The following is a 27,643-nucleotide window of genomic DNA, read 5'->3' as shown; positions in this document are numbered from 1 at the left end:
CATTAGACTGAGTGCGGCATTAGTTAAATGTGGCATCACTTTAGCAGTAGCATTGCTTGACTTGACTGCTGGCATTATACTAACAGCAAAAAAGTGGCAATAAGAGCATGGGAGGCCCATTCGGACAGTGGGCACACCAGTACGATGTACCTCCACGGACGCAGAGTGGTGAGGGAGGTATGGTTGCCCAGAGCAACAAATATCCAGGCAGCATATGTGGATTACGTCCCATTTTTGTTCTCTTTAGCCACCTTTTTCCTATGTGAGGACAACAAACCGATCGACATGGTCATTCTCTATTGTGTTTTCATGCCTTTCTACCCTTCTTCAACCACGAGACAAGAGACTCGTTCCTTAGCTACCGATTTTCCCCTTTTCAACCTAGATGCGAGTTTGATGCCTACTCTCTTGGACAATACAATCTCCCTTCCTTTCCTTATTCAACCCAGACATGGATTAGTCTGCATGAAGTAGGGTTTCCTTTCATAGTGCAAATTAGGGTTTTCGTCTGCGTGACCAGCAGAGCAGAGGATATCAAATTGGGAAGATGGTGGAGTGGAAAAAGATCCACATGCAGCGACGTGGCAGATGGGGCAATAGAACAAGGGTATGGTTCGAAAAGAGGTAGCATACCTGAGGGTCGGCGGGAAGTGGATTCGCTCGTGGTCATCGTCCTCCACACACACTATGGCAGCGAGCTTGGGGATGGAGGCCATCCCGCGCGGGCACTAGGTCTGAGAGGACGGCCTTGTCATCAGTGCGTGACCTCGCTCGCCAACAACGAGTGTGTCAACACTGCACGCCCTTTTCTTCCTCGACGGATCTATGACCACTGGTGAGGAGGGAGAGAGAGGCCGTCATTTTTAGATCTAGAGAGAGGGTGATAGTGTGAGAAGCAAGTGGGCAGCCCTTAGCAAGAAAGCACTGAAGCTCCAGCCTATATATCTTTTTTATACTACTAGTACTAGAGGGTAGAGTAGTTTATATTTTCTCTGCATACAGTACCAGTTAGTCATGCTTCAAAGCTGAATGGCACGCCATTAAAAAATAAAGGTCGATAGCTAATGCGGCACCTTGGGCCAACGCGGCCAGATCACATTTTGCACGAGAAATTACACACCATGTTTCGTTGACATGTTGTCCCATTCCAACATATCAGTGAGATGACGGCGAGTCCTTTTCTACTAGTATTTCTGAACGGACGTGTAGGCTGGGGCGCCTCTTTGTGTACCGTGGCAAACTGGCAACCGTCCATCGACTCTTCGCCTTTCCCTCTTGATTTGGAACTGCTGTCGCACGCTCTTCCTCCCTCCTCCATTTGCCTTCACCCTTCCTTCTACCATTGTTCGATTGTCTTCTTCATGGAGGGAATAGGCCGTAAACGACCCCATTATTGTTGCCCCGATCTAAAAGATGACGTGGTGGAGTAACTCATTGATCGGTGCGACGTCATCACCTCAGCTAGCATGGCAAGTTCATTCAAGACCAATCTCGACTCAACTAATAACATCATTACAAGGAACCCAAGGGTCCATGAGCGGTTTGATCTCCCCTATCATCTTTGCCGTGACCCTGATGACTGGCGTGGGAACGATGGAGGCCTCGCCTTGTGCAAGTTGATGCTGCTTGATAATGATATGTATGCTGTTAAGATGCCATCTCTTGAGGGCAAGGCTTGGACAGGCGCAAATGGAGATTGGGTTGTTTATATTGGGTACAACTTCGAGCGGGAACTTGTGAATGTGTACACTCATCACCGGGTTCCACTTCCAAAAATCCCAGCAGACTGCCCAGAGGTTGAGCACACTGGTATTCTATGCACGTTCAAATACGATCATGGTGACTGTCTTCTATGGAAGATAGCAATTTGCCAAGTTCCCAACCGCTCTTGGAATTACAGGAACTATCTAGTTGTTGCTATCTTCGACAAGCTTGTTGCCGTCCTTCGTGGTTCGACCGGATGGATATTGCTCAAAAATCAGTTTTTGTACACGGATGTGTACTATGATGCAATTCAATACGAGGGTCTTGTGTTTCCTTCCACCACTCATGGCATTGTTTTTGCATGGGATCCTCGTAGTTTCGGTATGTTTGTCTTCCACCGTAATTATACTTGTTCCATCCACATGCATGCGGGTTAGCAAGTTTCCCTTTACTAATTAACATTCTTCTTGTGTTTCCAACGTCCTGTGAACATTCCACCACCTATACTTGAAAATTTTTATAACCAAGGGGGAGATGACGATGGTGATGATCATGAGCATGAGGACGAGCAGGGCCCATATACTCAGTGGCGCCTGGCAACTAATTCCGATGGATCACCCCTTCTTGTCTGTATACAGCCCACTACTGATGTTACTACCAAGGAAGTAGGTGTTGTCTCCCATGGTCGCACTCTCCGGACCTATTCCAACACCGTTGCATGGTATTCAGGATGGATACTAGTGTAATAGCGCCAACACCTTCTCCCTAGTACAAAATTGATAGTCTTGGAGAAACTCGCTCTTCCTTGGACAAAACTATCCAATGATGGCGAAAGGCGATCCAACTGCTCTTGACACAACGTTACTACCATTTATGAGAAGCAATTGTATCTATACCTCAGACATTTCGGTGGTTCCCTACCCTGGTACTGATATAGTAGGCCGCTTCAGCCTGGATGATCAGTCCTGCGTTGGTCTCGAGATCGACAATGGATGGCCCTTCCCAGAGAATCACTTGTGGTTCAAAGCAAGCATTTCCAACACCGAGGATTGGTTGATTTGAAGTTCATTTCATTGCTTGTTATTTGTTGTGTGATGAAAACTTTAGTATTTATAATGTATCCTCGTTGTCGATGTGGGTTGATGACCTGTTATATGTAATAAAATGATATGCCTATAATAAAGTTACTAAATTTAAGAATGGCTTTCGAGTCGCTTCTCTAAGTGAGTGTTGCGACGAGGCAAAAAAATATTTTCCGAATACATAATTGTATGTGCATTGCAACAGGTTATCGGGTGAGGCCAATCAACAATAGTAGTACACTATTTGTACTAGCTTCACATGCTTCGCACATTGGGCGGGTGTTTTTACTGTAGCCATATGTTAATGTGTTCGCTGTATGTAACCAGCACCTCGAATCCTCGATACTACTAGTACTATATAAGTAGTAGGAGTAGTAGGGTGGCATGGGCCAGCACAAGCATTCACGTCCAGGAATACGACACACGCCACCAGCACGACATCCATCTGACACCATATTTCTTGGAGTCTGTGCTAGAGCAATCTCTTAAACCTCGTCGTTTCTCTAACTCGGCCATCGCGTGGCGTGCGAGGTGGGGGTTTGCCGATAGTCGGTTTCCTAAACTGCGGTCCCACTTGTAAGGCTAACTCCAATGCACGACCCCAAACGGACCTCTGTTTTGCATGAAATCCAACATTAATTTTGACTAGAAAAGCAAGACCAAAGAAAACAAGAACCACAAGAATACATTTTAGAAGATATCCAACTTCCATAACTGCTCCTATAAGTTGGATTAGTGCCTTCTTGATGCATTCATTGTTGATCTATGGAGGCTCGATCTTGCGTGCTTCTTTCTTCTTCGAGTGTAAAGAAGTAGGCGTTGCTTCCTCGCATCTAGTCTCATGTCTAGCCTCTATTCTATCAACAAGTGCACTAGTCTCATCTCTAGCCTCTATGCTAGCTAAAAGTGCTAGAACATCTACTAAATTGCGCTCTATCAATATATTGATGTACTCATCTTCCCAATACCAAAACTTGCATCCATTCTACATAATAAAATTTTAAGTTAGCACAACTAGTCTAATCCGAGAGCAGAACCGAAGATTGGTTGGGTTCTTCCTCTTTTTGCTGACACATGGGACATCCAGCATCCAGGTCGTGTCATGCAAGAAAATAGAGTGGTAGTTGAAGCCACGTGATGTGCATCTTGGGTTAAACTGTAAAAAGAATCTTACTACTCTTGAGTAACTCCAAAAGCGGCCACCGAAGATCTTTATTGGATTTGTTTTTCATCACCAGCACGTCGAGGTGAAAGATGTGCAGGTTCAGTGGGTCCTCTTGTGTTTTCACAGACATGTGGGACCGCATATGAGCAAACAAACGATGGGCTCCATGCATCCGCTGGCTGGCTGAGAAGAGAGATAGAGGAGGGCTGAGCACGGACTCCGGGAAATTTGTTCTACGTAGCCAGCACCTCGATATAGGCTCGATATAGTGGGGTGGCATGGGCCATAACTAGCATTCACGTCTAGTAGTATGGAACACGCCACCCACACGTGTCCCATCCGACACCAATTTTCTTGGAGTCCATGCTACAACTATCTCTTCTTCCTCTTGTTTTCTCATCCATCGCGCGGTGGGCGGGGTGGGGGTTTGCCAATAGTCGGTTTGCTCAACTGCGGTCCCACTTGTAAGTGAAAATGCAACACCGCGCGCATTCCCCCTAGAGCGATGTGCCGGACCAACCGTGTGGGGGTGCAATGTGAACACGACAGGCTTTTCCTTTTGAACTTGTAACTTGTAAAATTTGGTTCTGCTCCATGGCGCGACCGATAGATAGAAATAACGATCTTCCCTAGAGTAATGGGAAGTTTGGTTCTGGCACCGTTCATGCATGGAGTACATACAAAAATTATGAAGTTGATGCGAAAGGTAAGATAATTACTAGTAGTACCATATAGTACTACATGGATTTGACGGAAAGATAAAAGTACATACGGATCCACCAACGACATCCTCATGCCCTAGTGCGCTGGGTCACCAACTGACATGTGAGGAGCAGCGGCGTTGGCGGCGAGCTCAACGTGCTTCTGAACAATGCCGTCCAAGGTTGCCCTGTGGTTCAAGAAGGCCAGCGTCCTATCGTCCTCCTCTTGCATGTAGTAGTCCATGTGGACGATTTGCGCATAGACATGTGCACTACAAAAAAATACACTTCCGTGAGGATACGTGTTTGTCACAGTAGGTCGCGTTTTTTTGTCATGCATGTACATCCATGACGATTTTATAACAGAATCAAGATAGTCATACCTGTGTTGTCGTAGAAGTGTTCTCTGACATTACCAAAATTATCATCATGGAAGTGTCCACTTCCATGACGATAAATCACCCATCACAGAAGTGCTTTCGTCAAGGGTGACCGACACGTGGCATCCACCGTAACGGAATGCCGTTTAGCTATCGGGTCGGATTTTGGATCCGATAACCCGTTAACAGCCCCGACCAATGGGAAATTTCCACGTGTAAAATTCTTATTAGCCGGACGAAACATGTGTCACCTCATCAGTGGGTCAGATAGGCGCCTATGATATGTCGACACGTGCCACGGCCCACCACTGGCCCATTTAGCTTACAAAGCCGGCCCGTTCAACTTGGTCAAAAGTTAACGGACTGGCCCATGAAAAGCCCGTTAACGGTTTCTTCGCAAATAGCCCATTTTACGGCCTGGTAACTCACGGCCAGTTAGGCCGCCGTCAAATATAACACCAGCCCATTTCACTTTTGGCCCATGTATGGCCCACGACGTCTTTCGGCCCATATGAGGCCTTCGTATCTTTAGGCCCTTTAGAGGCCCACGATGACTCTAGCCCATAATGAACAGTAATTTTCTTTGTACCCGTTAACGGCCCGTGATTGACATGGGCCATTTCCAGCCCATGTTAGCTTTCGGCCTATTGACGGCCCATACGTTCTTGGGCTCCTTTCCGGCCCTCGATTACTTCCGGCCCATTACTGGCCTGTTCCCCTAATGGGCCAAATTCGGCCCATGGCAAGAGTCAGCCCGTTTCTGGCCTGTTAACCTGTTGCGCTGTTTCCAACCCGTCTTACATTTTGGCCCATTAACGACCCTTTATGCCTATGACAAAATTAAGCCTTTGATGTCCTCCGGCCTATTAATGGCCCGTTACCGTGCTGGGCCGATACCAATTATGCCCGTCTATGGCCCATGTAGACCCATTTATCCGACGGCCCGAGGCCCACCGATTCTACGGCCCTGTTGGAGGCCCATTTATCGACCACCCGTAGGAGACCCATGGATCCTACGGCCCATATATGGCCCATGGTTGTTGCGGCCACTAGCAAACCAGGGAAAAAGAAGACTAGGAAACAAATAAGGCCGAAACTAACGCTAGGCTATTAAGGCGATTGCACAGATTACATCCACTCGACGTCAAAGATCGCCACCAGTGCAAATATAGGGAACACCTACACTATACAAAAATGGCTTCCTATTTTCTTCAGCCGGTGGCTACACGTTAAGAATAAATTTTGTATCGCACCAAAACAAATTACAAATATATAACAAAAGGAAGGTTGGCATAAAACTTAACAGTCTAGCACATAAATGCACCACTAGAAGTTCAGAAGCTCAGTTCATTTGACCTGACTGTTATGTTTTCATGCTGTATTGTCCGATGGAGCACCATAACCCTCGCCTTCATTTCTCCTAGGCTCCTGAACAACATAGCAAATGTCTGATAGTCTGGTTTCAAAACCATGCATTTCTTGACGACATCGAACAATGTCTCTCCTTGTTTCACAAAGGGTCTTTGTTAGGGAATGGACTTGTGTCTGGAGCGCAGATACAACATTGCTTTGAGCTTGCATATCTTGATCATGAGGCAGTTTGGACGAGATTGCCTTAACAACCAACCCAGTATTATGCAGGAATGTGCTTTTGGCACTGTTAGTGGACAGGTACTGACCCACTGCAGCAAGAGCTGACATTGCGGTTATAGTTGCCTCGCCACCTTCAGTAGGTGGCGGTTCCACCATTTTTTCCATAGCTTGCTGAAAATTTGAATTTTTACATTAGTAGTACCCGAATAGAAGATATTAAGGAGGCAGCAAAACCAAACAAAATAGCTTTGGTCTATATACAGAACTTATTCTGGTGAACCCATGTAAAATATTAGTTGTATTTTATTGCAAAGTACATAATAAAACCAGGTTCCAGACATATGACCATGTACCATCGCTAATATATTGTCTATTTCTTCACATTGTATTGAGGGCTAAGGATAAAGAGACGAAGTTTATAACACGGTAAGCATAGTATGACATCATTCATATCACAAAACAACTGAGAACTGACAAACATGAAATTGTAACGTTGTGTGGGCAAGTCCAGCACGGAACTAGATTACGGGTCAAGACCAAAGGAACATCACTCCTCTCTTTTAAACCTTGTAAGGTGCAATGATACGCTAAGACAATTGTGTATAAAATTGAAAAGAGTAATAGACATTGGCTGCAAACCATGGAGTTCAAGGCAGAAGTCAGAGTAAGTAGTAGGTAAAAGGCATGAGGATTAAGGACTTACAACAGCGGCTTTGACTGGTGTAGTCATGCCCTTCTTCTTGCTGGTGTGACAGTCCTTGAAGATTTCCACAACATTTGGTTCAGGTACTTTTTGGTCCTTGCGGGCTTTCCTCTGCATTTGGAACAAGTCAATATAGATCTGATAATATGGTACAACAAAAAGAGTGTAACAACAGCTAATTACAAGAGCCTCGTAGTGTGCAATATAGATACGAGATCCTATCGTCTGTTGGAATTTCACTTTCTATGGGTGGCCTTGTTCTTTGAACAGTTCACCTACAAGAATAGATTTGTGTGGCACATGCGTAAATAGGACTTCAACATGTGATCTGATCACATATATATATATATATAATGTACATGATACTTCAGATCATACCAGTGTTTAACGAGGCCCCTCCAGTCTTCATTCGATATATTTTCCACTGGAGATGTTTGGGAAAGTTCACTGTTAGTCTTGCCTTCAAAGTGAGTTTTCCTCAAGTTATACCGATATTGTCATAGAGTAGACTTGAAAACATGGATGCAATCTTGTCTGGTTGCATCATCTTGTCTATCCAACTTGAACCTCATTTGTTGAAAATTATGGGAGTCTCATTATCAGCAACCTAGAAAGTATGGGACAGAGCAAGGCAATATTACCAGTTTCCATACATAACGATACTTACAGATAAATGGTCGAGGAAGGTGTTGAACTGGGTTTCATCTTTGTCATTCTTGTACTGAATCCATGTTGGGAGGACACATACATGACACCTAACGGCAACCGCTGCCTGTGATACTAACTTGGCTGACTCTGTAGCATCACGTGGCCTGTTTAAACCTGCCTCAAAACGGATCTCCATTCTTCCTCCTCTAGATCTAGTTAACCTATCGAGCATTATCCCTGATGTTTGTTTCCTCTTGCGCCTAGGTGCTAGTCCAACAACGAACATAGGAAGTGTTAGTGTACATCAAACTGTGAGACTACATATAAAGAAGCATGCAGCTGTAACTTGACTCCAACAACTACCTTCTTGCTGTTGAAGCTCACAAGGTTCATCTGATCTTGCCAACTCGTTTTGTGTCAAGAGTGCTTGGGAAGTAGTTTCAGGTGGCAAGAGAGCTTGGGAACGTGTTGTTAGCTCAGTTGACGCACGAGTAACTCGTGCAACTGGTAGTACTATGGTAGGTGTTGCAAGAACTAGGGTTGTCTCTGCTTGTTTGGTGGCAGCTATTTGTTTCTGTTTGGCTTTTTTGCAGCTCGTGTAGCATGGGATGCCCTGTTTGTAGAATTTTCCGCTGGACCTTGACCTTCTATTACACCATCAGTACCAGCAAAATCTGCAGGATTCATCCGCTTCTCATTCCCTGCCATTCTGTGTTTCTTCCTCTTTCTCTGTGACATGTTAAGTCAAGCCAACAAGAAAAACGAATAAAAATTTAGTGCTTCAGAACAAATTGATGCGCAATGCAGACGAACTGAACTTTGATGTTACACAACCACATGATAGGAGGATGTAATATGTACGAAAAACAGGACGGAAGAGATAACCAGAACTATGATGTGTAAACTAAGCAGAAGACATTTCACCAAATTAGAAGCAATGCAAAGGAAGGTAGACACCATATGAAAGATGCTACAAATATCGCTCTGCCAAGTTAACAGTGTCTCATCATATATGGCGTTTAAACAAATGTGAAGCAGTACAAGAAATAAATCATATGCAAGATGCAAACAACATCACACTACCATGTTAGAGGTCTCTCGTCATTAGTGCCATTGCATATTCACAACATTGCATATTCACAACTTATGATGTGTAAACTATGGAGAAGGCATTTCAACAAATTAGAAGCAATGAATGCTACACACCATATGAAAGATGCAACAAATATAACTCTACCAAGTTAAAACTGCCTCGTCATAAGTGCCATTTCAACAAATTAGTAGTACAAGCTAGAAAAGAATGTGAGATGTAACCTATATCACACTCCGAAGTCAAACATGTCTTATGATAAGTAATTGTTGTAGGTTACACAACAGTAGTAATTTGATGTAAGAACATGGTGTGATAGACAGATATTGTATGTTCTAGAAACAGGAACACGTGTCTTATTCAAGTATAATGTGTAAAGTAAGCAGTTGGAATTCAACAAAATTAGAAGCAATACAAGCTAGACATCACACATAACATGCAACCACATATAATAGTGACAAGTTAGTGGGAGCACCTGTGATGGTGCACTAGGGGAGACGTGCTCATCATAAACACAGCTTTGTTGAGTGTCTATGCATGTGTTGTCTTGGAAATCATCTTGGGGGCGTGGAGGAGTAGAAATTGTAGAGGCCCTACGTTCGGAAGTAGCACCTTTATCCGCTGCCTTGCTAACTTCCTTCCGCTTTATTGATTTTGAATTGTCAAGTAAGACCAACAAGAAAAAGCAATAAAATTCTCTCTTCAGAACTCATTCATGCATGATACTGACAATCACTACTTTGATGTAAGGAAAACACATGATACCAGGATGGAATATGTACGAAAAACAGGACGGCATGGCATGTTCACAACTGTTTGTGTAAACTAAGCAGAAACCATTCCAACAAATAAGAAGCAATGCAAGCTAGACACCACATGAAAGATGCAACCAATATGACTCTGCCAAGTTAAAAGCATCCCATCATAAATGGAATTTCAACAAATTAGAAGCAGCGCATGCTATGAATCATATGAAAGATGCAACTAATATCGCACTGCATATACTAAAGGTGTCTCGTCATATTGATTGATGCGGGATACAAAAAACAATAGTTTTATGTAAGGACATGCTTAATAGACAGATGTACTATGTACTAAATACAGGAAGGCATGTCACATTAACAGGTATAATGTATAAGCTAAGAAGACTAGCACATGCAGTTTAACCAGATTGGAAGAATTACAATCTAGACACCATATGCAACATGCAACCACATATCATGCTGCCAAGTTAGAGCAAGCACTTGCGATGCTAGTGTAGGGGAAATGCTGTAATCAACTATAGAGCTATGTTCACTATCTTCATCTAGCCTTGCTGTTTCTTGAGAATCATGTCGGGAGGCTGACGCTGCATTCTTTAAATGAGGAGTAGTCCACTTGCCTGCCTGCCTCATCATAAGTGATTGATGAGGGATACACAAGAACATTAGTTTGATGTAAGAACATGGTTAATACACAGATGTACTAGTATGTACCAAAAATAGAAAGGCATGTCATATTCAAAGGTATAATGTGTAAGCTAAGCAGATGCAATTTAACCAAATTGGAAGCAATACAAGCTAGACATCCGACTGGAGTGGTGAGCATGGTCATCTAGGACCTGAGAGCCTGGTGGGAGGCGGGCTGCTTCGCCACCATCGTGGCTTTTTAGTTGGCTTCCAAGTGATGCATGTCTTTGCTAGGCTTGTCACTGGCTCGGCCAGTGCCCTGACTAGCTATTTTTCTTCTGGTGCTCACAGGATGGTGGTTCGTGTAAAAATTATCTTTCCTTATCGTCATAAAGACCGACTTCGGCCTTTCAAATACAAGTTAGGCACCATATGGAACATGCAACCACATATGACACCGCGAAGTTAAAGAAAGCACCTGGGATGGTGGTTCATTGCGAGCGAGGTCATCAACTCCTTAGCTACATTTATTGTCTCCATCTACTGACACTGCACCCTTTATAGCGTTGTAACGTGTTGTGCCTAGCTGCGTAGAAAGCTGGCACAACTTGTCTCTTTTTTTTTCTCTTGAGGCAGACTCTGAAATACCCTTGCATAAAAACACAATAGTGAGAGTATGGGTGAAGTGTGTGCAGAACTAGTGCACTGGAAAAGTAGCAGATAGCAGGTGGCTGAAAAATAAATGACAGGAGACATATGATAGCTCTACAACATTGCATGGCAAACAAAATTAGATTCTACTACATATGATTTTGTAATATATGAGAACAGGAAATGCAGGTACTCCTTCAGCACACCACCACATGTGGTCATATCTAAGATAACAGTCGACTGAAAATAAATAGGTCAGTCGATTTTTTAATGAACCGTCTGATCTATAAGGAATGGGCAGATGGCCTTCGTCTACCTCCCGCCAGTCACTGTTGACGATCTTTCTTGAAACGCCAGCGACCACCGGCCTAGACCCCTGCCTCCTCCGCCCCGCCCTCCCGTCGACCTCACACCACCGCCGTGCTTGGCAGCGCCCCCAGGCCATCCCTTTAATCCCGGCTGACCTCCAGATCGGGCGCTAGTAGCTCTAGGCCCTACATGCCCCTAAGATAAACACCAAGGCGCTGCTTCCCTGGCGTAATAGGCGTACTAGCGCCTGTTACATTGGGGAATGCTTCCGTTAATTGGGAATCAACTGGCCAGAAATTGAAATTCAGGGGAGTGACGGACCTCTAGCTAAGGTGAAATAGTATATGAGGAGAAACCTTGTGCATCACGAGTTACTAGGAACATCTAGTATGAAGAAGAAGCGGTCAACTAGTGTCTTCTGTGGGATGAATACCCTGCAAGCAGTCACGTAAGATTTGCACGAATAAGGGAAGAGGAGTACCCTTATCGGTTGTCAGTGTGGTGTCGATATGTCGCAGCGATCTTCTTGTTTTTGCCAGGGGTACCGATGTTTTGGAGAGCCGTGGATCCTTGGACAAACCCATGGCCAAATTGTTGACTATGTTGTCATGGTCGTATATCGGCGGAGGGGAAGCGGATCCGAAGCGGCGAAGGATGGCGTAGCAGGAACAGCTTCGGTGCGGTGGATGGTGGCGAAGTTGGAGCGGCAGCGGTGAGGCACAGGACGGCGTGGTTGAACTGGCTCGGGTACGGGCGGCTCGGCCTCGGCTTCAACTACTAGCCGTGGAGGCGTTGCGGTTGAGGTTGTGGTGGATGACAACATCAGGCTATCGGCTCCGGCGTGATGGAGGAGGGCGGCGGCTGATGGGTGGGATGGGGTGGCGGACAGAGGACACCGGGGTTTCGCAGCTGGTGGAGAGGTAGTTTTGGTGCTCATGGAGTACGAATGGGGAATCAGACGGGTGGGCGGGGGGATGGGGGGGAGAACCATGTTTCGGTCTGGGACGCGCTTATTTTTGGCTTTTTTGAACAAAATATGGGACGCGCTTGTTTGAAATTTGGGGAAAGTACAAACTTTGCCCCCCTCTTAAATTTTGGACCTACTGCGGGTCTGGGGTAGGATGATAATCCCAGGTGTCCCAAATAGTGGGCGGGAGCGATTTCGGCCGCGCGCATGTGTGCTTAGGCGGCCATTGTGTGTGAATGTTTTTCAGAGGCGGTTGCGTGGCCTCTAGATGAAGCTACAAACCTACCCCGGTTTAGACCTTTGGACGTCGGGCCGGTAGGTTTGACGGGTCGGAGTTATTAGAAAAGTAGTTTCCTTGTTCTACCAAACATTGGTCTCACGCGGTTTCGGGCGAGTAGAGGCTCTTTTGGCACTTCGTTCGAAATTTTGAATCACAAGCATTCACGTTTAGAGTATGCTTATGCTATGAGGATTGACCTAAATAGGCAACGTAATTGTATGTTTTAAAACCTCATTAAATTATTCGCTTCTTTTTGAAATTTTGACACTTGAAAATCCTATAACTACAATTATTTTGGAATGGAGGAGCTAAATTTGAATCTATTTTGTACACGACTACATATGCTATTATGTACAAAATCAGAGCAAAGATTGGTGCCCCCATAATTTAGGTATGATTTACAAATGCCATGATATCAAATTCAAATAATTGAATGGACTTCATGTTGAATTCGATTTTTTTTAAACCACCTTAAGTTGAATTCAAATGTATGCTAGTTCATAGGTAGCTATTTATAATGTTCATTGTGTAACTTTCGTATGTATAATGTGCTTTACACACACAACATGAACTATACTCACGTTTATATTCGATTGCTAAAGCAATGCATTGTCTGGAGTTCAAAATACTAACTATGTGTATCAATTGTGTCGAATAATAACATAGACATGCTCAATTTCGATAGAATCTAGATGTCTGATGGATCAATGACCGTTCCTTACATGAATTGCAAATATCATGATCCCATCCTAATATTTGGATACAATTTATATCTTTAATCAATGTGTACAACAGTCTTTTACGTGTAGTTTCACTCTCCATCGGTGGTCTCTCACACATGCTCACACACTCTCTCCCGAGGTGTCTTTCTCGCACACATGCTCTAGATATAACCCTCCCTCCCTCTCGTAACCATTTACAACTGTTTTCACTTACCTTTATCACAAGCACTCTACCTCTCGGAAGCATACACATGCACAATCCCCATCGACCCTTTCTATATACATGGACCTGCCTATGTGTCTCATGTACGCACATTATCTTTAGGCCCGTCTCTCACGCATTGTCTCACACCTCTGTTTCTAATCGACGAGTATGATTCTAGCAGAGCATTCTGTAGGATGCTCCTTAAAGTTAGGTTGGATGAATAGTAATATCAGAGATAAAGGGGTTACCTTAGTCCGAGAACCTAGGGTTACAAATCCTAGCCGGCTTTGTCAGTGGACACAGAGTCCTTCACAATTCTGCTATCTTTGTCTTGTACGACTAGTCATCCATGGGTCTTCCTAAATGCGTCACGGGCCGACCAATGTGGCGCAAGACGGAACCGAACGAAGGGCCTCACCCCGACCCACCAGACCTCACGCGGTGACACACTTGTCGGATTTCGGGTTCCAGCAGACCCTTGAGGTTCGAACACTGGGGTGCACGCGGAGATCTCGCCCACTACCTACATGCACCCCACCGCCATGCTAGGATCTAAGCTATGAAAAGAACAACATAAGAGGCACAGAGTTTATACTGGTTCAGGCCACCATTGTGGTGTAATACCCTACTCCAGTGTGTGGTGTGGTGGATTGCCTCTTGGGCTGATGATGAACAATACAAGGAAGAACAGCCTCACGAGGGTCTGTTCTTGGCCGGTGCGATGAACTACTAGGGGGAGTTCAGTCGCTCTCTCTACTGGTTGCTTGGTGAGGATCCCATCCCCCTACCTTGTGGTGGCTAGTCCTATTTATAGGCAAAGGCCCTGGGCCTCTTCCCAAATATTGAGCGGGAAGGGCGCCAACAATTGGCCATTTTGAAGGGGAACATCTGGTACACTTATCCTGACTAAAGTAGGTCCTCGCCTGTCAAAGGCTCTGGTGGTGACGCCGGCTTGGGCTCCACGATGACCTCCTTCCTGCCGTTGGGCTGGTCTTGCTCTTGTTGCACCAAAATGGATGCCTTTGCTTGATGCTCTCGCCTGCGCTTGATCCCTTTGCACCAAAGAGGAAAGGAGGACACTGCGCGGGCTGGCGCCCGCCTGGTGCCCTTGGTTGTCATGGCTTGCGTCATGGGCACCTCGTGAGGTACCCCGCCTTGATCTCTCTGCCTCCTCGCGAGCCAGCCTGATGAGGCCGCGCTTGAGGAAGCTCCTTGTCGTCCGCCCCGCGGGGCTTGGCCCCTCGCGAGGGTCTTGAGCTCGTGTTGATGAAGATGGGCTGTGTTGGGCCCCCCCTTGAGCCATGCCGCAGGCCGCAGGCAGGCAAGTCTAGGGACCCCCATTGCCAGAATGCCGACAGTAGCCCCCGGGCCCAAGGCGCGCCCGGACTTGGCCGAGCAGAGAGGCGAAAGGGCAGGTGTGAAGCGCCGCGGGCCCTAACAGCCTGCGGCCTTGGGCGCCGCGTGGCGGTTGATGGGACGCGGGCATCTTGCTAGTAAGAATGAAAACAAACGACAAAAAAATATTTGGACGGTGGTTCGAAGTCATGACTGCGGGCACAGCGGACAAGGTGGCCTTGTATTGGTATGCTGAGCCGTCTGTTTTAACACACATGAGCTGGTGTGGTGATTATACACACACACACACGCATGCATGCAACACTCACACAAACACATGCACCCACTCATGCATGCAACACTTACACGTACACACGCAGCCACGCACGCACGCAACACTCACATGCACACACGCACTCATGCATGCACACACCAGTACACCACACGACCAACACACACTCTCATGCTCAAGTGCTCAACCTACATGTGCATGCGCACACATCAGCCCCTGACAAACAGATACACAACCAGGTGATTCCCGTGCACGGGTTGGAGTCTTGTCGCGCCTGCGTAAATTTGTGTTTATCTGACCTTTTCCCTATGCGAACTGACAGGTGGGACCCACAAGGAACATGGTCAATTTAACTAGTCAACATGGCGCCACGCAGACTATTTGGCCGGTCAATAGAGTGCAATCCGATGTTGAACCGTGAGCAAGTGACTGTATAATCACCGCAAAACGTATATAGTGACCGTAATCAGCTTATTCTGAAGTTCGGTGACCGTATTATGCTTTTCTCTCTGTAGGCCCTCCAAAACTACATCTCTACACGTTCTCGCATGTTACATCTAACAACTATGCAATACAGCACTACTACTACTACACTCTAACACAATAAATCATATGTGTTTTTAGTTTTACTAGATATCATATTGCTACTTAATTATTCAGTTTGCATACATTAAAATTGCCTTTGAAATGTATGGCCAATATCATCTACCGTGCGGGAAAAATCCCGCCCTTTCCTGTTTAATCGAGTTTGTATCGATGGATCGTGCGAAATAGCAAAACTATAGTACTATATAGTGCAAGTGACAGTTCACTGGGCCGTCGTGTCGTGTACTCCTCCGTCGTAAGAGTGGAGAGCTCACTTTCATAAATCCTCTACTCCCTTTCGCCGACATGTGGGACATCAAGCTACTAGGTCCACGTGCCATACCGGAATACAGTGCAGAGCAGCTGGGGTGAAGCACCCCAGCCATGGCTCCGGCGTAGTAATGAGCAATGAGGCGTCAAATCACAAAGCTACACCTTTCCTGCAGTTAAGTTGGAGGGACGAAGTAATAATGCTAAAAAAGAATTTGAAGGGACAAAGCAACCATCATTTCACTCATTGCTGAATCCGCTTCTCCCTCATCTTCTTCAACTTAACCACGTGTTGCTTCTGTCGTTGTTTTGCCTCATGTGGGACGCGGATCGACTTGGTAAAGCACTGACACGTGGGACCGCATGTTAGCTAATCGCCAGGACAATGTCCTCTAAAAATAAGAAACCTCCCCCGCCATCCGCGCGGCAAAATCACCTCCTTTTTACTAATCTTGATTCTATAATTTTTTAGATCAATGTAATTGAGATTTGTATAGATAGCACACATGAGCAAAACCAAGTGGTACAGTTAAGGGCATCCACAATGTGTAGTCAAATGTGAAAATAGCTTTTGGCATCGTGGGAACCATTGTGGACGGTGTTGCCAAAGCCAAAAAGATGGAACCGAAGCTCCCTGATTGATTGATTGATTGAAGGAATAGAAAAATGCAATGTCTCTCCTCTTTCTCCCATGCTTGGATGCATGTAGTATAGTATAGAGCACAGAGTCTACTCCCTTGTCCCTTCTATAACAAATCACAAAGCAGTGAGGCATTAAATCACAAAAGCACAGACGAAGCAACCATCATTTCACTCTTCGCTGACTCCGCTTCTCCATCATCTTCTTCGATAAACCATCTCACCGCACTAAGCTGGACGGACGACGCTATTGTGTACTAGTAGTACTAGTACATTTACGCGTCCTTTGGTTCAACGGACTTCCTAGATGCAAATAAGGCGGTCGTCTCGGCTTGCAGGCGGCACTTGCGAACGACTTACTGTGGTCTCCCTCAAGGCCTCAATGGTGTTCTCCGTCGAACGCGCTTTGCCAAACCACAATGTTCGAGATATCGTCGACGTCACCGCAATGGGGAAGGAAGTCAAATATAGTTACTACCTCCATTTTATTGTACACAAGGCCAGTATATCAAAATTACAATTTGCAAAAGGAAACTAACACTAATCGAGGCAAAATTGATGGGGTTTGCCTCGTACTAGCAACCAAGGACATTAATAGCCCCTGCATGCATGCGGAAGTGAGAAGGTTGGTTTGCATGGCGCTACATTAATCAAGTGATGAGGAGTGAGATGGTTAGCTCTTTGGTCTTTGGAGAAAAAATTACGCATTAATTGACACGTGAAATGAGGATTTGTATCGATTAAATCCCGCAAAGGAAAACCCCGCCTTTCTTTTTTAACACTAGTACTCCTAGTACGTATGTACTTATCCTGTTTGAGTCTAGGCCTTACATTTCCATACTTCGCCATACATTTTTGCCAAGCTTGCATAAAGTTTTGAAAATGAGAAGTAGGTACACTTGCACACGGCTGTCGCGGTCGCACCGCACCCTCACACGGTCGCTCCTGCATGCCGCGGTCGCATCGCACCCTCACACAGTCGCTCCTGCACGCCGCAAACCCAACCAAGGGAATGCACCCTCACTGACACGTGTTGTCGCATGTGAACAAACCAAACTTAGCCATCATACCGCTGACACATAATTTTCGTTCATAGAGTATGTTTATCCAACTGCATGTTGGGGAGTATCCGTATGGCCCGTGCGGTGGTCTGTTGGGCAAGAAGAAGAGGTGAGGAAGAAGGGTTATGAGACATAGGATATTCACCCAACCGCCTGAAATGGTAGACTGACCCAAGTCAGGTGATAACCCACAAGTATAGGGGATCACAACAGCTTTCGAGGGTAGAGTATTCAACCCAAATTTATTGATTCGACACAAGGGGAGCCAAAGAATATTCTTAACTATTAGCAGTTGAGTTGTCAATTCAACCACACCTGGATAACTTAGTATCTGCAACAAAGTATTTAGTAGCAAAGTAGTATGATAGTAACGGTAACAGTGGCAAAAGTAAAGATAGTAGTTTTGTAGTAATTGTAATAGTAGCAATGGAAAAGTAAATAAGCGAAGCACAATATGTGAAAAGCTCATAGGCATTGGATCAGTGATGGATAATTATGTCAGATGCAATTCCTCATGTAATAGCTATAACATAGGGTGACACAGAACTAGCTCCAGTTCATCAATGTAATGTAGGCATGTATTCCGAATATAGTCATATATGCTTATGGAAAAGAACTTGCATGACATCTTTTGTCCTACCCTCCCGTGGAAGCGGGGTCCTAGTGGAAACTAAGGGATATTAAGGCCTCCTTTTAATAGAGTACCGGACCAAAGCATTAACACATAGTGAATACATGAACTCCTCAAACTATAGTCATCACCGAGAAGTATCCCGATTATTATCACTTCGGGGTTATCGGATCAAAACACATAATAGGTGACTATAGACTTGCAAGATAGGATCAAGAACTCACATATATTCATGAAAACATAATAGGTTCAGATCTGAAATCATGGCACTCGGGCCCTAGTGACAAGCAGTAAGCATAGGAAAGTCATAGCAACATCAATCTCAGAACATAGTGGATACTAGGGATCAAACCCTAACAAAACTAACTTGATTACATGGTAAATCTCATCCAACCCATCACCGTCTAGCAAGCCTACGATGGAATTACTCACGCACGGCGGTGAGCGTCATGAAATTGGTGATGGAGGATGGTAGATGATGACGACAACGATGAATCCCCCTCTCCGGAGCCCCAAACGGACTCCAGATCAGCCCTCCCGAGAGAGATTAGGGCCTAGCGGCGGCTCCGTATCATAAAACGCGATGAAACTTTCTCTCTGATTTTTTCTCCACAAGACGGAATATATAGAGTTGGAGTTGAGGTCGGTGGAGCATCAAGGGGCCCACGAGACAGGGGGGCGCGCCCAGGGGAAGGGGGCGCGCCCCCACCCTCGTGGACAGGGTGTGGGCCCCTGGCCTTGATTCTTTCGCTAGTATTTTTATATTTTCCAAAAGTTATCTCCGTGGATATTCAGGTCATTCCGAGAACTTTTGTTTTCTACACAATAAACAACACCATGGCAGTTCTGCTGAAAACAGCATCAGTCCGGGTTAGTTTCATTCAAATCATGCAAGTTACAGTCCGAAACAAGGGCAGAAGTGTTTGGAAAAGTAGATACGCTGGAGACGTATCAAATCCCCCAAGCTTAAACCTTTGCTCGTCCTCAAGAAATTCAGTTGATAAACTTAAAGTGATAAAGAACAACTTTTACAAACTCTGTTTGCTCTTGCTGTTGTAAATATGTAAAGCCAGCATTCAAATTTTCAGCAAAGATTATGTACTAACCATATTCACAATAACACTTAGGTCTCATATTTACTCATGTGAATGGCATAATCAGCTAGCGAGCAATAATAATAAAAATCGGATGACAACACTTTCTCAAAAAAATCATGATATGATATGATAAAATGGTATCTCGCTAGCCCTTTCCGAGACCGCAAAATATAAATGCAGAGCACCTTTAAAGATCAAGGACTGACTAAACATTGTAATTCATGGTAAAATAGATCCAGTCAAGTCATACCCAATATAAACTAATAGTAATGCATGCAAATGACAGTGGTGCTCTCCGGCGGGTGCTTTTTTAATAAGAGGGTGATGACTCAACATAAAAGTAAATAGATAGGCCCTTCGCAGAGGGAAGCGGGTATTTGTAGAGGTGCCAGAGCTAGATTTTAAAATAGAAATGAATAACCTTTTAAGCGGTATACTTTCACTGTCAACGCAACAACTATGAGATGGCGATATCTTTCATGCTACATACATTATAGGTGGTTCCCAAATAGAATGTTAAAAGTTTATACTCCCCCACCACCAACAAGCATCAATCCATGGCTTGCTCGAAACAACGAGTGCCTCCAACTAACAACAGCCCTGGGGGAGTTTTGTTTAATTATTTTTATTTGCTTTGATCTCTTTGATCATGGGACTGGGCATCCCGGTTACCAGCCATTTTCTCCTGAATGAGGAGCGGAGTCCACTCCCCTTGAGAATAACCCACCTAGCATGGAAGATATAGACAACCCTAGTTGAAACATGAGCTGCTCGAGCATACAAAACAGAATTTCATTTGAAGGTTTGGAGTTTGGCACATACAAATTTACTTGGAACGGCAGGTAGATACCGCATATAGGAAGGTATGGTGGACTCATATGGAATAACTTTGGGGTTTATGGAATTTGGATGCACAAGCAGTATTCCCGCTTAGTACAGGTGAAGGCTAGCAAAAGACGGGGAAGCGACCAACTGAGAGAGCGACAACAGTCCTGAACATGCATTAAAAGTAATTTACACCAAGTGCAAGCATGAGTAGGATATAATCCACCATGAACATAAATATCGTGAAGGCTATGTTGATTTGTTTCAACTACATGCGTGAACATGTGCCAAGTCGAGTCACTCAATTCATTCAAAGGAGGATACCATCCCATCATACCACATCATAATCATTTTAATAGCATGTTGGCACGCAAGGTAAACCATTATAATCTCCTAGCTAATTAAGCATGGCATAAGCAACTATAATCTCTAAATGTCATTGCAAATATGTTTACTTCATAATATGATGAATCAGGAATGATGAACTCATCATATTTACAAAAACAAAAGAGGTCGAGTTCATACCAGCTTCTCTCATCTCAATCAGTCCATCATATGTCGTCATTATTGCCTTTCACTTGCACGACCGAACGGTGTGTATAATAATAATAGTGCACGTGCATTGGACTAAGCTGGAATCTGCAAGCATTCAATTCAAGAGAGAAGACAAAGTAATATGGGCTCTAAGTTAAATTAACAATCATGCAAATGAGAGCCACTAAAAATTTTCAATATGGTCTTCTACTCTTGACCCCCAAAAGAAAGAAAAGAAATAAAACTATTTACACGGGAAAGCTCCCAACAAGCAAAAGAAGAACGAGAAATCTTTTTGGGTTTTCTTTTTAATTACTACTACAAGCATGGAAATTATACTAACTAATTTTTTTTTGTTTCTCTTAAAGTTTATCAAACATAAAAGAAGAAAGCTAGAAAAAGAAATTAAACTAGCATGGATAATACAATGAAAGAGTATGAGCACCGACAACTAGAATAGTGTGTGAACATGAATGTAAAGTCGGTGAGAAATACGTACTGCCCCAAGCTTAGGCTTTTGGCCTAAGTTGGTCTAATGCCAAGGATAGCCTGGCTGATATCCGAAGTTATAACCGGGGTCGTACTGAGATGCAGCAGCCAATGCCTCCCGAGCTGCAGCATGTTGGCGAGCTGCCTCCGCTCTCCCCTCGTGTTCAACTGCCTCCTCCATTGTAACAACATATCTTCATTTTGCCTGGTAATCAAAAAGGGAAGGAGCAGGGAGAGTAACATGGACAGCGCGACGTCTGTCAAAGATTAGTCTATACTGAAAGAATTGTTCATTCCTCAAAAGAAAACAATGTTTGGCCATCGCGTCATAATCTAAATAAGCAGGAGACAACACCATATCACCCTCATGTGGGGATATACCAAGATAATTAGCAACACGGGTCGCATAAATTCCTCCAAACAAATCTCCAATTATACCATTATTATGCAACCTACGTGCAACTATTGACCCCAAGTTATAATCTTTATTACCTAATACAACACTCTTGAGGACACAAAGATCAGGGACACACATGTGACATGCTTCATCTTTACCGTTAATGCATCTATCAATGAAGAGAGCAAAATAATGTATAGCAGGAAAATGAATGCTCCCTATGGTAGCTTGTGTTATATCCTTAGATTCTCCAACAATGATACTAGCGAGGAAATCTTTATATTCAGATTTGTGGGGTTCATGAACATTGCCCCACTGCGGGAGTTTGCAAGTAGTAGTAAAATCTTCTAGGTCCATGGTATAAGATTCATCATAAATATCAAACATGACATTCTGAGAATTACGCGAAGATGAAAATTTAAACCTTCTCATGAATGAATCAGTCAATTGGTAGTACTGAGGAAACTTATCTTGTATGAAGTCCTCAAGATCGGCATTACGCACATACGCGTCAAATTCATCCTTGATGCCTGCATTGACCATAAACTCTTCCGATGGCCATTCGCAAGCCCGCACTCTGGCTTCCCTTGGTGGTTCATCGTCTTGCTCGCGCATAGCACACCTAGGTCCTCTCTTAGTTGAGGAACCACCTTGGTACATTCTCCTGGACATATTTCTTTCTCTGAAAAATTTCTGAAATTTTTAGTAACTTCAAAAATAAAAGTGAATTAAACTAAACAAGATTGGTATCAACTACTCCCACAAGTGCCTAGAGCCTATATCATGCATTAGAATTACTTGGGACCTCATAAATTTGACATGCAAGCTCAAGAACAGGGTCACCTATGCAGCAAAAATTTGCAATGAAAAAAGCACTAGAACAAAAACTAATTGGACCAATGGAGGAGTCACATACTATGACGCCCTCGATTCAATCGTACACTAATCATACACGCAAATGTGTACGATCAAGATGAAGGACTCACGGGAAGATATCACAACACAACTCTAGACAGAAATTAAAATAATACAAGCTTTAAGTTACAAGCCAGGGGCCTCGAGGGATCGAATACATCAGCTTGAATACAAAAGAGTCAGCGAAAGCAACAATATCTGAGTACAGACATAAGTTAGACAAGTTTGCCTTAAGAAGGCTAGCACAAAAGCAACTACGATTGAAAAGGCAAGGCCTCCTGCCTGGGAGCCTCCTAACTACTCCTGGTCGTCAGCGTCCGTCACGTGATAGTAGGCACCGGCGGTGGCATCTGGCTCCTGGGCTCCAACATCTGGTTGCATCAACTAGAAAGAAAAGAAAGGGGAAAAAGGGGGAGCAAAGCAACCGTGAGTACTCATCCAAAGTACTCGCAAGCAAGGATCTACCACTAACATATGCAACATTATCAAAGGAAGGTTGTATATGTGGACTGGGCTGCAGAAATGCCAGAATAGAGAGAAGGCCTAGTCCTATCAAAGACTAGCATCTTCTGGAAACCACCATCTTGCAGCAAACAGGAGGGAGTAGAGTAGAATACAGTAAAGTAGTAGTAGTAGTGTTATCAACCTCGGCCAGAGATCCTTTCTCGACTCCCTGCGAGAAAGCAATCCCAGAGCCATACTATCCATTTCTCATCACAATCCAATTCTCATCACAAGTATCCAGTTCTACTTGTATCGATCGGGATACAACTCCGAGTGTCCGTTACCGTAGGACAGGCTATCGATATATGTTTTCTTCCCTGCATGGGTGCACCAACTTACCCACCACGCTTGATTAACTCCGGCCGGACACACTTTCCTGAGTCATGCCCGGGCTCGGCCAAACAATACGCCGCAACCCGACCTAGGCTTAATAGAGAGGTCAGCACGCTGGACTAAACCTATGCCCCCAGGGGTCATGGGCCATCTCCCCAGAAACTCCTGCATGTTGTGTACGCGGCCAGTGAGCAGACCTAGCCTCCCTTATACAAGTGAAGGCGTAACCAGTCCAACCCGGCGCGCGCCGCTCAGTCACTGACGTCTATTAAGCTTCGGCTGATGCATACGACGCAGAACGCCCATACTATGCCCACGTGATGGTTAGTGCTATCAGGCCAGAGGCCCCTCAGATCAAATATCCAAACCATTAGTATGTTGGTAGTGCGGTCACGAGCAGAGACTCACGAAAGATGTGACCCCGTCGCCCCGTCTCGAGGACTTGCGACAAGGGCTAAGAATGCCCGGCCACGCCTCGTATTCAACTCTTGGGTACCCTCCAGGTCAACCCGTTTCCACATCACTCGCGGGTACCCCTCGGGGTCGGCCCGCCTTTCCAGGTAACAGTTGTAAAGTCCAAGTATCCATGTGTCCAAACATCAAGGGGAAAACCCGAGGAATCACCCCCGGTGAATTCCACTCAATGTAATCATCAAGGTGAACGTAAGAGGAATCACCCCCGAGGTTCATACTTGAGGGGTTGCACGACAGAGTTGTATCGGAAGTGGTTAAGGCGGAATCACCCTCGATGGCCACGACCGAATAGCTACACTACAGGGTTAACATCAGAAGTGTTGTAGAGGTCTCATCCTCGGCACTCGATTGTAACCCAGCAGTGTCGAGCAACTAAGGGGAAAGTGATGTGCGGTGTCGGGGCCTGGTCTTCGATCCCGTTGATCGGATCTTCAATGATGAAGCACGGGCAACAAGGACAAGGTGGGGGTCACTGATGGATCACTAACCAACCTATACTAAGCAGTTTAGGATAAGCAGTTAAAGTAACAATAAGCATGCTATGCATCAGAATAGGAGCAAACAATAGCAGTAGCAAAATCTAATGCAAGCATGAGAGAATGGAGTGGGCGATATCGGATGATCAAAGGGGGGGCTTGCCTGGTTGCTCTGGCAAGGAGGGGTCGTCGGTGACATAGTCGATCACAGGGGCAGCATCGGTCTCGGGGTCTACCGGAGAGAAGAGGGGGAGAAACAGTAAATATAAAGCAAACATAGCATAACAGGACAACAAGCAGAGCTAGACGTGTTCTAACGCGGTGCTACACGGTACCGGCGAGGGAGGATGTCAACCGGGAATGTTTTCCCGGTTCCGGACCTGTGTTAGACAAATGACCGAAGGGGGAAAGTCCCACGTTCAGGATGCTAGGGGCATGTGACAGATGAACGGACCGCGTATTCAGATTCATTGGTTTTTTCTGAGCAACTTTCATGTAGAAAACATTTTTATCCGAGTTACGGTTTATTTACTATGAATTTTCGCAGTTTATTGCATTTTTAGAATTTGTTTTAATTATATTTAAAAAGGCAAAATGCTAAGTGCACACAGCAGCAGCTTAGCTACAGTGGCTTACAAGTGGGATCTAGTGGCTGGGTTGACCCAGTCAACATTTGACTGGCCAACATATGAACAGTAGAAGTGGGTCCAACATGTCATAGGCTCATGTATTTTTAATTGTTTTAACCATTAATTATCAGCAGGGTCCACATGTCATTTGGCTATGCTTAAGCACTAATTAGTCTAACCAGACTAAGCTAACAAGCCGTCCACCACACGGCCATGTGCAAAGGCACTAGGCCATGGCCACGGCACAGAAGGCCTGAAGGTGCTTGCAGCCTCAACAAACAGCAGCAGTAGCTATGACAGCAAAAGTTACGACGGGTAGCAGCTGCAAGTATAGAGCAGCAGCTAACGGGAGAAGCAGCATGCAGGAAGCAGCGGCAACAGCAGCAGCGTCTGCACGCAGGGCTGGTCGGCGCGGTCGGCGAGTAGGAGCAAGGGCGCTGGGGGCAAGCAGCATACGAGTGCAGGTGTGCGCGGGCGCGGCCGACTGCAGTGGCAGCACAGCGGCGAGGCAACGAGGTACGCGGCAGGGCAAAGGCGGTGCTTGCGCTCAGGCGAACGCAGACGGCTATGGTGACAGTAGGCGAGCGGCGACCGCAAGTACGGGCAGGCGCAGCTGCAGTAGTTTGAACAGCAACAGCAAGCGAGGAGGACGGAAACATTGACGGCGACCACCACGGTGGCGCCAGACTTCGGCCAACGACGAAAACATAGCTACGGCTCGAACGCGAGCGAAATGAGGGCACTGGCCGCACCACCGGAGTGCCCTGAGCACGTCCATGTGCTCAGGTGGACATGACAGCAAGGGTAGCGACGGATCGAACGGCGGATGTGCTCAGGTGGACATGACAGCAAGGGTAGCGACGGATCGAACGGCGGGAGCTTCGGGCTCCACTGGCAGCAGCGACTAGAGGGCGAGAGGGGAGGTGTTGGCGTGCGTGTTGGATGCTTGGGAGCTCCATGAGCTCGACTGCGTGCACGGGCATGAGCTTTGCGGTCAGTGGCCGCGACGGCGAGGCGAACGGCGGCGGCGAGCTACTCCTACGAAGGAAACGGCGACGCAGTGCATCCTAGAACTAAGCAAGGGGTCATAGGGGGAGCTGGAGCTTACGGCGCGGCACACGAAGGCCCTCGAGTGAACGGGAGCGCAGAGGGAGGCCGAATCGACGGCGGCGGCGTCCAGCGACCGAAGAAGGGGATCGAGTCGTCGGCGCTGCTGTGCTGCTCCCCGCCTTCACCCAATGGCACCGAACGAAGAGGACAACGGCGATGGAGCTCCAGGAGAGCTCGGCGAGGCCGGAGGGGCTCGGTGGTCGCGGGATCGAGCGGTGCTCGGCGGCAGCTTTGGGCGAGCTCGAGATCGAGAGAGAGTGAGAGAGAGCGTGAGCACATGGCCGAGAGAGAGAGAGAGCAGGCGGGGGAAAAATATCTGGGGACCGTGGCGTCAGCCTTATCCCCTCGCTGCGCTGACGAGGCGCGGAACGGCGAGCTAGTCCAGCGGCGACGCGCGGGCGCGCGCCCTCGGTCGATTGAACAGGGGGAGGAGAACACGACAGAGGAAAGGCTGGGCTGGGCTGTCTTGGGCCACAGGCCAGGTAAGTTTCAGTCCATTTTTCTCATTTCTTGTTTTTTTAAATGAGCTGCTGACTTGGATTAGTTAGTGCACCAAATGATTTTCGTAAAATGTGCCACTAGCCACATTAAATACTTTGCAATATACTGAGTTGGTACAAAAAGTTTGAGGCAGTTTGGAATCCACTTGAATTTTGCTGACATTTAAAAAGACTAGAAAAGTGTTCCCGGGCCATTGTTTTAAAACTAGAGGCATTTTGGGAAACCAACTGAGGTTGGTTTCATCATGAAAATTAGGTAATGAATATTCGCAACCTGGAGAACATTTTTATTTGGAGGTTTGAAGAAATAAGAATTTGACTTGTTATTTGAATTTTAAATTGACTTTGTTTTTTTAACGAGGGGCAATTTGGCTTAGGAAAACATGATGACATAGCATCATTAGCAGGAGTTTACTTTAGTATGATTCTCCGGTCGCTACAAATCTCCTCCACTATAAGAAATCCCGTATCGAGATTTAAGAGGTGGAGTAAGGGGAAAAGAGTTGGGAAGGACGGAGCTCATCACAAGATAGGTTCGCGGGGACTATGTCAGTGAACGTGGCATAGAGGCATCTCTCGAGTTGAAATTCAAGAAAGTCATCGAGAGCAAGGTGAGGTGCAATAAGGAGCTTCAACCTGGTAGACAATCGCTTGTTGCCTGAAACAAGGGGTGAAAGGGGTTCAAAGCAATGGTAATAAGTATTGCGTCTGATACCAGAATAGATCGCCTCTCGGAAGGCGGCTCGGGATTTTCATATGAAGCCAGGCATGAGAAATAACCTTAGAAACAAGGATGTACAGGAGAGTCAGGTTTCGATCTTGTGGAATTGTGGGTTATGGGCCCACCATGTGGGTTAAAAGCAGGAAGGCGCTAACATCTTGAATGGTCATGATAGCAAGGCGGGTCAGAGGATAACATGTCAGTTATGTTGGCAACAAAGTTTGGTACCAAGGCGTAG

The 27,643-nt window shown here is 45.7% G+C and overlaps 1 protein-coding gene across 1 annotated transcript; it reads right to left on the bottom strand.

Annotated features, from left to right (window-relative positions):
• Positions 1-21,280: 21,280 nt before the first annotated feature.
• On the bottom strand, positions 21,281-26,879 carry LOC123114930 (uncharacterized). The gene is made up of 4 exons (XM_044536291.1): positions 26,792-26,879; positions 26,183-26,686; positions 24,609-24,677; positions 21,281-22,425 (listed from the first exon to the last, which is right to left on the bottom strand). The coding sequence occupies exons 1-4, from the start codon at positions 26,877-26,879 to the stop codon at positions 22,187-22,189; spliced, it is 900 nt and encodes a 299-aa protein (XP_044392226.1). The 3' UTR covers positions 21,281-22,186.
• Between the last annotated feature and the right edge of the window lie 764 nt (positions 26,880-27,643).

The sequence above is a fragment of the Triticum aestivum genome, chromosome 5B, assembly GCF_018294505.1.
Source record: "Triticum aestivum cultivar Chinese Spring chromosome 5B, IWGSC CS RefSeq v2.1, whole genome shotgun sequence".
NCBI lineage: Eukaryota > Viridiplantae > Streptophyta > Magnoliopsida > Poales > Poaceae > Triticum > Triticum aestivum.
Note: the sequence above shows the minus strand (reverse complement) of the source record. Positions and strands in the feature narration are given on the sequence as shown.

Bases quoted from the DNA above. Each gene is read 5' to 3' on its own strand.
- LOC123114930 (XM_044536291.1), bottom strand. From the start codon at position 26,879: ATGGCCCGGGAACACTTTTCTAGTCTTTTTAAATGTCAGCAAAATTCA. The intron at 24,678-26,182 runs GTAAGCTCCAGC...TCTCTCCGGTAG, and splicing joins GGGCCTTCGTGTGCCGCGCC to ACCCCGAGACCGATGCTGCC. The intron at 22,426-24,608 runs GCAAGCCCCCCC...GAAATTTTTCAG, and splicing joins CTCCTTGCCAGAGCAACCAG to AGAAAGAAATATGTCCAGGA.